General features: G+C 56.5%; 1 protein-coding gene across 4 annotated transcripts; it reads right to left on the bottom strand.

Moving 5' to 3' along the window:
- Positions 1–404: 404 nt before the first annotated feature.
- Positions 405–9,824, bottom strand: FKBP8 (FKBP prolyl isomerase 8). 4 transcript variants are annotated; one of them, XM_059918082.1, is made up of 9 exons: positions 9,729–9,824; positions 8,012–8,337; positions 5,495–5,664; positions 5,252–5,340; positions 4,736–4,956; positions 3,988–4,160; positions 2,004–2,081; positions 1,372–1,503; positions 405–945 (listed from the first exon to the last, which is right to left on the bottom strand). In XM_059918082.1, exons 2-9 carry the CDS (start codon positions 8,310–8,312, stop codon positions 859–861), a joined length of 1,251 nt encoding a protein of 416 aa, XP_059774065.1. In that variant the 5' UTR covers positions 8,313–8,337; positions 9,729–9,824; the 3' UTR covers positions 405–858. The 4 variants fall into 4 exon arrangements, with proteins under 4 accessions (XP_059774065.1, XP_059774064.1, XP_059774062.1 ...); XM_059918081.1 differs by lacking the exon at positions 9,729–9,824 and adding an exon at positions 8,990–9,123 and having other exon boundaries at positions 5,549–5,664; XM_059918079.1 differs by lacking the exon at positions 9,729–9,824 and adding an exon at positions 8,990–9,120.
- Positions 9,825–10,990: the final 1,166 nt, after the last annotated feature.

Raw genomic sequence — 10,990 nt, 5'->3', positions numbered from 1 at the left:
CAAGGCCTTTGCACTGGCTATGTTGCTGCCCAGACATGCGGCTGTCCGCTTGCTGCACAGCCAGACCCCTGTGGTCATTGAGGGCTCAGCACAGTCCCCAGTTAGGTCCCATCAGAGTCCCCAATTTCAGATGAGGCAACAGAGTCAAGAGAGGTGGGGTAAGGAGCATAGCTAGCTGTGAACTGCCGCAGAGTCTGACCAGGGACCCTGAGCATAACGCCCCGCTATTCCAGGTCTCAGTTTCCCCCTTGGTAAAGACGGTCTGCTGTGGCCTGAGAGCAGACAACCCCCACTCTAGTCCTAGCTCGGCCATATCCACGGTCCTGTGTGACCCTGGACATGGCACAGGCTGTCTCTGGCTCAGCCCCAAGTGATGGTGGAAGAAGGCTCCAGAGCCAGCAGGGTGCGGGGTGGGAGGCTTTATTTCACTGTGTGTGTGTTGGGGGGTGGGGTGGGGGGGTACCTGGAAGGAGGGCAGCAGGCGGGGCAGGAGGAGTTGGCGCTTGGACAGGGAACGGGTGGGAGAAGGGCTGCCCCCAGGCCTGTTGGGAAGGAGAAGCTGAGGCTGGCCACTGTTGGGACCTAACCCAGGGGGTGGGGTTAGGGGTGGGAATTGGGTCTGGAGGAATGAGGGCCCCCTTGTTCTGGGCTGGACGTGGGGCCCGGGCCCTGCCTCACTTTCCTCCTATAGGGCTCAGTCCCTCCTGCTCACTGGGCCACGTGACCCCCAAACCTCACTGCCCCCGCCCCAGAGGAGGGGGCTAGGCCAGTTAGGGCAGTGGACAGGGAGCCTGGGGGAGTTAGGGAGCGCAGGATGGGGTCCACGGTGAGTGGAGGGGATGGCGGCCACCTGGGCGGTCAGTTCCTGGCAGCGATGACCACAGAGAGCGCCACACCCCCAAGGGCGACAGCAGTTGCCCCAAACAGCCACTTCCATGGGATGGACTGTGGATAAAGGAGAGGGAAGAGGAGGCTAGACAGCAGTCAAGACAGATGTCTTGCACTTCAGCTATCAACAGGCCCCAAACAGGCCTCCCAGGAAACCACTGCCTGACAATGCCTTGCCTGCCTCTTGGAAAACTCCTACTCATGCATCAAAACTCAAGCCAAATGTCCCCTCCTCTGGTACACCTCCCCTTCCCCTCTGGAGGAGCCCCACCCTGAGCCCTCCAGATTGTGTTTCATCTTCTGCTTTAGTCCTGGTCACACAGCACTGGGGCTTCTCTGTGTCCCCAGCATGGTCCACAACACCCCAGTTCATGAAGACATCAACGTCTGCAAAATGAAGAAACTCCCTCTGCATGGCGTACCCTGCCCATAGCCCCTGCCCCTACTCTAGGAGCCTCCCTGTACCCACCGGCCCCAGCTCACCCAGGCACCCTTGCCAGGACACTTGGCAGGCAGCCGGCTGGGGTTGCCCAGCATCTTCCGGTACAGGGCGGTCTCAGTGCTCCGCTGGGCCGCGTGCTTCTTCACCAGCTTTGAGAGCTCTGCATGGATCGTCTGTGAGAGGGGGGTGTCTGTGAGAGCAGGTGGCAGCAGAAGCCAACGATCACTGCTAGCACTCTGCCTTTCTGGGGCCCTAGGGCCCTTCGGGGCTGGAACCACTGGGACATGGGAATTCTGTCAGCTATTCTCTGGGCATCAGCGAAGTGAGGGCTGCTATCTCCATCCTCCTAGGAAGCCAAAAGATGGAGGGGAGCAAGGGTGGCCAGGAGAGAGGAAGGTTCTGGGAAGAAAGCTGAAGACACTGGCATTGGCCAGGCTGGCTAGAGCCCTTGGCCTCTGGGACCCCTGTTGGGGGTGAGTCCAGACTGCCTATGCAAGGGTCAATAAGGGTCTCAGCAGGTGGGCTGGGGCCCTTCAGCTACCTACCCCCTGCCACTTCCCAGGTAGAAACACCATAGGGAGAGCCACAGCAAGAAGGCTAAGGGGCAGACCACAGAAAAAACTTCCCAGACAGGCCGGCACAGCAAATCTCAGGGTGCCCCCATTCTGCTCACCTTGTTGGAAGGTTCCAGCTTCAGGGCTGCTCTCAAGATGGGGATGGCCTCACTGTACTCGCCTTGCTGGGCCAACACCTGTGGGAGGAAGTGGGGAGTACATCATTCTGGACCCACGCTGGGCCATGTTCTCCTTCAAGAGACCCAGCCCTGCCAGGCTCCTGGCTGCCTGACTAGTCCCAAATGTATCTCTAGCAACTGCCCCGGGGGTCCAGTCACCCCTACACCACTCCCCTGAGCCCTCAGACTACATGAGCAGACCACCAGGCTTGGTGTCATTCCCCTAACCTGCTCCTTCTCCTGAGTGTCTGGCTCATCCTGTGCAGGAGACCCAGGTGCTGGTCTCTCCTCCTCCTTCACCACCTTGGCTGGCTCGAGAAGCCAAATGGATGCTGCCAAAGCTCTGGCCACATCGAATGATTCAGAGCCAGGCATGTGACTCAAGCCAGCCAATGAGATCCAGCCTGAACTATGCTGGTACCACTGAGAGGCCAGTTGCTAAGTGGAAGGGATGGAACCCTGGAGCTTTTGGCAGAGCAGGAGGGAGCATCTTGGTCACCCTGAAAGACGAGCCTGCCTGATAGAGAAACATGGCAGACAGACACAGCATCTGCACAACATTTCTAAACACCTGGATCCAGCCGTGCCTGAAGCCAATTACCCCTGACTTGGCAGTTCCACAAGTCGTTAATTCCTTTGGCTGAATCTATTTGAGTAGTTTTCCATCACCTTCAACCAGCAGACCCAAACATGTATAAGGCTACATAAGCAGACAGTCTCACTCCCCACAAGAAGATTCTAAACCCTTGAAAAACAGGGACAGCATCTTTTCTCTCCTCTCCGTTTCTATACAGAACTCTACACACAAAAAGTACTTTAAAAATGCTGGCTGGCCTGTTCAGGCCTCTCATTAACACACTAGGTGACCCTGCGTTTGCTTGCACCTCAGTTTCCTTGGTTTACTGCTAAAAAATGCTGAAAGCACCCCCTATCCCAACAGAGTGAAGATGAACAGAGACGGGGACAAAAGCAATTAAAGTCAAGTCCATTCAGGCCAAATTCACTCCTACATTCCACCAGCACTTACTCAGCACCTACTGTACGCCTGGCTCTGTTTGAAGGGCTAGAGATTTAGCAGTGAATGAGACATACAAAATCCCCACCTTCTGGTAAGGGAGATGGACAAGAGGCATGACACCTGCCCATGCTGACAGTGACACAGGAAACATGAAGGCAGGGCAGAGGGTCAGGGTGGGTGTTGTAGGGAGGACTTCCTGAGGAGGTGACATCAGAGCAAAGACTTGAAGGAGGTGAGAGAAGGACCCATGGGTGTATTTGGGGTATGAATATCTCAAGCAGAGAACATAGCCTGTGCAAAGGCACGGGGGTAGGAGCAGACCTGGCCCAGGCAACAAGTAGTGGAGAAGCTGAGCAGGATGCAAAAAAGCAAGAGTACACTGGAAGATGATGGCAGGAGGAAGACCAGATAGCCCAGAGCCTTAAAGGCTGAAATAAGAACCTGGCTTTTACTCTGAGGGAGATGGGAGTCACAAAGGGTTATATGCAAGGAACAGTTACCAATGGGCCAAAGGGCAGTGTCAGGGAGTAGAGGGAACCTAAGACCCAGGGTTCAAATCTGACCTCAGTCAGGGGACTTCCCTAGTGGTCCAGCGGTTAAGACTCCATGCTTCCAATGCAGGGGGAACGGGTTTGATCCCTGGTTGGGGAACTAAGATCCCACATGCCATGTGGTGCAGCCCACCAAAAAAAAAAAAAAAAAAAAAATCTGGCCTCAGTCAATGAATTGCTGTGACCCAGACCACACCCCTGCACCTGTCTGGGCCTCAGTTTCCCCATTTATACCCCAGAGAGCTTGGCTGACTGATACCTATGCCTTTCTCAAATCTAGGGTTTGGGACCAGCGTCACTGCTCTGAGGTCAGGGAGCCAGCCTGCCCGCCTGCTGCCTGTGAGCTGCAGCTCACCTTGCCCTTGCGGAAGAGCGCCTTGATGTTGTCGGGCTGGTGCTCGAGCACGAGGCTGCAGGAGCGCAGCGCTGCACGGTAGTGGTCCAGCTTCAGCTGTGAGGCTGCCAGGTTGTTCAGACACTTCACCTTCAGCTGCAGGAGCTGCTCCTCCTCCTCGAATGTCATGTCCACTGTGGGGGGGACAGCACTCAACTACAGCCACTGTTAACACGCCGCCAGCCGCCCACAACCATCTGCAGAGGGATTATGTGACCCAGGCCAAGGCCCACCCCGCTGCACCTGGTGCTGGAGGAGACTGGGGGGGGAAGGGTCTCTGAGTGTCCCAGTCACAGGAGATGGGAGGTTTCCAAGATCCCAGTGCTGGGGCCTCTACCACCTACTCCCTGGGGGACCTCAGGCCTCTCTGGCCTCAGTTTCCCCATCTCTAACACGGGCCAAGACCAGTGCCGTCCTCAGGGCACTCCCAAGGAGTCGACAAAATGGAGCCTAAGTGAACGAGGGCCTGATCATGGATTGACAATATCTGCAGTCACCCACGTTCCAACATCTACCTGCACTCCGTAACAGTCCACTGACCTGGGATATAAGTCTAGAAATATCTAAAGACTAGGCATAGCTAAACATCTATCCATATTCTAGAATTTTCTAGAACATTTTGAATCTGGGGCCCTCTGTGGCTTGAAGTTTCTAGCACTAGTGGGGATGGCTTTGCAGGGGAGGTGCTGGGATTCCACCTGGCGGTCACCTTTGGCACTAGAAGTGATGGCCTTGATGGCGAGGTCGTAGGAGTTGGCAGCCAGCACGAAGTCGGCCCGCTGGTAGTGAGCATTGCCACACTCCCGCTTCCGGTTGGCCAGGGCCACGCGTTCCTGCCCCGTGAGCATCTCCAGGTCAGGCCCATCCACAGCAGCCTTCAGTGTCACCTCCAGGCACAGGGCCGCGTGTGGGGGGATGTATGGGCTCCTGCTGGGGGATGGGGTGGGGACAGCACTCAGACCCAGCGGCCACCATGACTGAACCCCAGACACACAAGGTTCAGTGGGAGCAGGCGGGAAAGGGCTGTCACCCCCCTCCTCAGTAAAACACAAGGGAAGTTAACTCCTGCTACTTTTGAGCTCCGTGACTTGGTGCGGGAGTTTCCCTCCAGGAGCCTGTTTCCTTTTCTATAAAATGTGCACGTAGATGGGTTGAGATGGGGGAGCAACCCATCCCACCCACTTCCTCACCCCCACAGGGACCCCTGCAGGCAGCAAGTACTCACCTGCCCTGGGGGCCGTAGCAGTACTTGGAATCAGCAGTGACCATAGCCGTCTCTCCCACGTCCATGAGCGGGACACTGAGATCCAGGGCCTGGGGTCGGGGAGGGGAGCAGCATGAGTTGAGTGGGTCCAGGTGCAGCACAGCAGTGCCCACCCACCCGGCCGCCACCACCACCACCACCTCCCCTGCATCTCACCCCAGCCCCTCCCCACCCAGAACTGCCCAGGCCCTGAACCGTTCCCACCTGGATGACATCACAGTCACCCAGGGTGAACACCAGCTCCGGCTCCTCCTGTACCCGTGTGCCATTCTCCAGCGAAGTCTGCAGCTGCACGGTGACCACCTGGCCCTTGGCCGGGCGGCTTGAGCCTGGTGGGCCTGGAACCAGCATCTTCTTCCTCAACAGCCCATTCCCTGCCATGGAGCAGGGACAAGCAGCCTGTCACTGAGCAGCTCAGATGGGCAGCTGCCCCCTGGGCACTTCCCCCCCCAGCTCTGCCTATCCTGGGGGTGGCACAGCACCAGGGCACAAGCTGAGTTTTCAGTGGCCACTCTGCCACTTACTGGGCAGGTGACCCCATGCCTCTGGGCCTCGGTGTCCCCGGCTGGACACTGGGCATGAAAGGATTGATTTGGGGACTGACGATACTGGCTCCAACGATGGGCTCAGTGAATGCTGGCTGGTCTGTTATCTTAAGAAAACCAAGGTAGTTCCCCGGTGGCCTAATGGTTAGCATTCCGGGCTTTCACTACTGTGGCCCGGGTTCGATCCACGGTCAGGTAACTGAGATCCCGCAAGCCACGCAGCGTGGCCAAAAGAAGAAAAAAAAAAGAAAGAAAGTCAAGGCTCAGTGAGGGCAAAGGGCTGAGAAAAGCCATCCTGCCTACCACAATCAGGGCAGCAGGGATACCCAGTAATGAGACTCTGGAGCTACCCTCTCCTCCCTCCTCTGGTTCCAATCTCAGCCCTGTGACATGTGGACCTCAATTTACCCAGCCATGAAATGGGGTGATCAGGGGGTGATCCTGGTGACACCTAGTGAGTAGTTTGCTTGGTTAGCAGAGCACCTGTGATGCCAGGACTGTGTCCAGACCAAAGCACCACATCACAGAAGGACCTATAAGCAAAAGTAGCCCCCAACGCCCCCCTCCAGCTGCCAAAGAGACCACTATGTTCCCCTCCATACCCCAAACGATCTTAGGAATGGCCAAATGGCCACAGCCAACACCTACTGAGTACCAGGCATGAGGCCCCGTGCCCTCATGAATCCACTCAAGGAGCCCCCGCAATGATGACACCCACTGTCATGCCATGACAACTTCTGGGGCAATAGAGGGCTTACACCTATGGGGCACGTTAGACTGACATCATCTGCAGTCACCCATGTTCCAACAAGTACCTGTATTCCGTAATATTCCACTGATCTGGAAAATACTACCATGAGTCTGAGTAGACCCTAGTCTAAAGGTTAGGGGCCGAGAGATCTATTCATACTATGGAATATTCTAGAGTGTTCCAAATTTCTGCAGTGCTCCCTAACTTATACGTGCCCCCGCATCCAGTTTGAGAACCAATGATCTAGTGGATGCCAAGAGACCCCTGTGTCTTGAGGTTTCTGGGCACTAACAGTGGATATGCTGGTAGGACCTCAACCAGGCACTGCCTCTCACCCAGGTAAACCCAGGGATGTAGAATCATATCCCCTCTCAAAGCCTCAGTTTCCTTGTCTAGAAGCCTGAATTCTGACTTCAGAAAGCAGCTGGCTCGAATATAAACAAACAGAGCCATCCTCATGCTCAGATGGGGAGCAGGGCAGCTCTTAACATCAGTAGAGAAGGGCTTCCCAAACTTTAATACAGCCAAGGAGGCTGTGCAACCTTGGGCAAGTGCCTTCACCTCTCTGAGCCTGTTTCCCTATCTGTAAAACGGGGATATGGTAGGAATTACATCGTGGGGTTGTTGTGAGGATAAAATAAGATGATGCACAGGCCTGGCACAGAACCAGTGCTCAGTAAATACCACCTGGTGTTATTTTTAGGCGCAGTAAGGTTTATATCTGTCGTGGAGGTGAAATCAGTACCAATTCGATTTTACCAGTGCCAGTATTATTTCATACTATTGTATCATTAGCACTGATGATGGTAGTAATAATGTTTTACTATTATATGTGTGGTCATTAGCATTATTTAGTGTATTAGATATCAGAACTAGTAGTGCTGTGTTTATCTTCTAGAGTTGTTGTGATGGGGTACATGGGGGTGGCACATGTGTGGGTTCTCCTAGTTTCTTTCTTGCAGGACTTTTCTGAACAATTAGCACACTAATGAATACTATGAACCAGACACAGGGATGAACAAAATGGGATGTTCCACAGATCTATTTGACCTCAGGACACATTTTTCTGGGGACAGGCACTTGCCAGACAAATGCCAAGAAAAGTGGGGGTTGGGAGCTGCCAGCACCTGCTGTGCTGGCTGTGTGGCTCTGGGCAAGTGATTCAGCCTCTCTGAGCCCTGTTAGCAGCTCTGCGAAAGCAAGTCACGGGGTGGGGAGGCAAGAAAAGGGCATAAACGTGAAGTGTCTCAAGCAACTGCCTGTGGCTGGCGATCAACGTGATTACCACATGTTTTACTTCCAACCTCCTTCACAACAGAGATGGGGAAATGAGGCTCAGGGGAGGAGAGGGCCTAGGCCAAGGTCACTCCTGAACCTGAGCTGTCCGGGCCCTGTTGGTCAACCCGAGCCACCCCTGCTCCTTACCCAGGATGTCCAGCCACTCGTCCAGGGCCGGGGCGGGCTCAGGCTCCGGCTCCATGGCGGCCAGGAACTCTCGGGCCAGGGCCCCGGGCTGCTCGGCCTCCTCCTGTGAGGGCTGCCCTACATCCTCAAGTGGTGGCAGCTCATTCAGGTCCTCCTCCTCCTCCTCCTCCTCCTCCTCCTCCTCGCCCTCTGCGTCTTCCACCCCGTCCAGCACTTCGAAGTCCTCAAGTGGTGGGACCCCAGCAGGTGGCGGGGCAGTGGGCTCAGGGTCCGCAGCAGAGGGCTCAGCACAGGATGCCATGCTGCTGGGGGGATGGGAATTGGCCCTGGTGGGGAGAATGGATGGGGGTAAGAATCCCACCAAGCCCCTCAAATCTCCTCTGCCTCCATTCTCCACACCGCCGATCACTTGCTGTGTGACTCAGGGGCTCCAGGCCTTAGTTTCCTCATCTACAGGGTGGGAAGAGTAACAACCCTGGTTTGTCCAAAGGACTTAACAACCCACTCATCAAGCCCTGGCATCAGGTTCAAACAGTGTTAGCTATTATTAGACTTAATTATTATTTAATCTTTATAAACACCCCGGGGAAGTAGGGAACATCCCCCTGCAGAAAAGGAAATTGAGGCCCAGAGTGGCAAAGCCATTTGCCCAAGGTCACAGAGCAAGCCAACCACAGGAGGCAGGATTTGAACCTAGGGCTTTATCTGCTTAAATGTCCAGAGCTGGTGCTGGGATTTTTTTCAGGGGGACAACCCCTGAGATCTTGGGGAGACTATTTTTTAGAGCTCAAGGGAAAAATAACTGAATCTTTACCAGGGCTCCCCACCTCCAGTTGTCCCTTCTCCTAAGGGGAGCCACCCAGAAACCCCAAGGCTTTCCTTCCATACACTGAACCTAATACCACCGCCCCCAACACCAGGGACCTTGACCCAAGCCATTCCTTGGGAGCCTTTTCTCCTCTCCTCAGGCCTTCTTACCACCTTCTCAAAGTAGCCTCCTTTGAGGAGGAGTGGTCGAGACCCCCACGGCTTCTTCCTTGGACCATCAAGAACTGTCCGCCTCCCCCAGGCCCCAAGCTCTGGCGGTGGTAGAGCCGTCATTCTAACCCGCAGCATCCCCTCCCTAACCCTCACCTGCCTGCTCCTTCAGGACTCGGGTCCCACTTTCTGAGACCCTCCCAGCCCCCACCCTCACAATCTCCTGCGCTCGCATAAATAGCCCTCCCCCCACCCCAAGCACCGACCCCAGCCCGGGCCAGCTTCCCCCACAGCTGGCCCGTCGCCCCTAAACACCTTGATATCCCCAGACGCCCCCCCTCCCCATCCCATAACACCCTACGCTCTCCAGACGCCCCCTGCACCGGCCTGGCCTACCGTCAACCTCCCACCCAAGTTCCCAACGCCCCATGCCTGTTTGACGCCACCAGTCTGGGGCTCCCGACCCCCCGCAACCCTCGGGCGCCCCCGGCCCTGCACGTCTCCGCCGGCAGCGCCCCCGCCCGCTGCCCTTGACCTTCCGTGGCCCCCACCCCCAGCTGCCCTCACCAGGCCGCGCCCTCTCCGGCACTCAGACCCCCCGCGCCCCCCGGCTCGCCTCCCCCGCGGCCCTTCACTCCGCCTAGCAGCCGCAGCCCCCGCCGCGCCGGCCCCCGGACTAGCCCAGGTCCGGGCAGCGCTCCGGGCCAGCGCTACCCCGCCGGCGCCCCGGGACACGTGCCTCCGGCTCCGGGACCCCAGCCTGGGGTCCTGCGCCCCCCTCCCCGCCCCCAGCCGCGGCCGCCGCGCCTCGGGAACCAGGCTCTGGCGCCCAGCACCGCCCTCACCGCGCCCATTGGACGCCGCCGCAGTTACTGCAGCGTCCATTGGTGCGCGAGCACATCCGTCTCAGGCACAGGCACCGCCCCCTTCCTGCTTGTATCCGTGGGGCGTTCTTAAAGGGGCAGAGGCCGTCGCGCCAACCCCGGACGGGGGCGGGGGCGGGGGCGGGGGCGGGGGCGGGGGGTGTAGATCCGAGTCAGTTCTCGGGTCAGCGCCGCGCAGCCTGGCCAGACTTACAACCCCTGTCTGAGCTTCATTCTGCTCATCTGTGAAATGGGCATAAACACCTCTATGCACGCACTCTCACCTTGGGGGCTGTTGGGAGGACAACACTAAATGGTATTTCCTTAAGGAGCTCAGGCTTGCCGGTCAGGGCAGCCAGACTGCTGGATAACCCACTCTGAACCGCTAGTTACTTCTGTAGACCCGAGGCCCCGAGGGGGAGCAACGTGCCCAAGAGCACACAGAACTTCCGGCCCCCTACACCGCCCCCGCACCTGGTCTGTCTAATCCCGGGAGGGTGGCCTGGTGCATACAGGAGGAACTCAATAATGGCTAGGTTAACTGCTGAGAGAGCAGGGCCACTGGGAGGAGTCCCTCCTCCCTGCACCTTCTGCTAGAGTATGATAAGGTCCCCACGGCCCCAGGAGAAGGTGGCAGCATTGATTAGAAGGGTTTTTATGGCTCTTGTTTTGAAAGAGGGAGCACTTACTCCTCTTCACTCTATTTTATTTTCTTCCCAGCAGTTACCCCCTTCCAGAATGATCTTGTTCATTCTTTTGCTTCCCCCCTTCCCCCAATTTTGCTCCGGCCTGGAAAGAATTTTGTCTGTTTTGTCCTCACCACCTCCTTGAATGATGTTTTAGGGCCTATGGGAGTTCAATAGATGAATGAATAATTGAATGAATTAATGAATAAATGAGCGGGACACTGGCTTTTGGATGTAGCTAACACTGGAGGAGGTAACTGGCTTTTGGCGGTAACTTTTCAGATAGGTGCTCTGAGGTCACCTCCTACTGGAAGCCATCCCTGACCTCCCCATGGCAAGGCCAGGTGTCCTGATTGGCTGCAGTCTTGGTACAATGAACCTCCACTTCATAACTGATTCACTTGTGTCTGTGCCATCAGTTGACTTTTGCCTCACCCAATACACTGGAAGAC

Source organism: Balaenoptera ricei, chromosome 3 (genome assembly GCF_028023285.1).
Source record: "Balaenoptera ricei isolate mBalRic1 chromosome 3, mBalRic1.hap2, whole genome shotgun sequence".
Classification (NCBI taxonomy): Eukaryota; Metazoa; Chordata; class Mammalia; order Artiodactyla; family Balaenopteridae; genus Balaenoptera; species Balaenoptera ricei.
This window is presented reverse-complemented; position numbering and strand designations above follow the sequence as displayed.

Excerpts from the sequence above, each read along its gene's own strand:
- FKBP8 (XM_059918079.1), bottom strand. The coding sequence starts at position 9,057 with ATGGTCCAAGGAAGAAGCCGTGGGGGTCTCGACCACTCCTCCTCAAAG. Across the intron at positions 1,504-2,003 it reads AGCTGGAACCTTCCAACAAG|ACGATCCATGCAGAGCTCTC; the intron begins GTGAGCAGAATG and ends CCCCTCTCACAG. Across the intron at positions 946-1,371 it reads GTCCTGGCAAGGGTGCCTGG|TCCATCCCATGGAAGTGGCT; the intron begins GTGAGCTGGGGC and ends CTTTATCCACAG.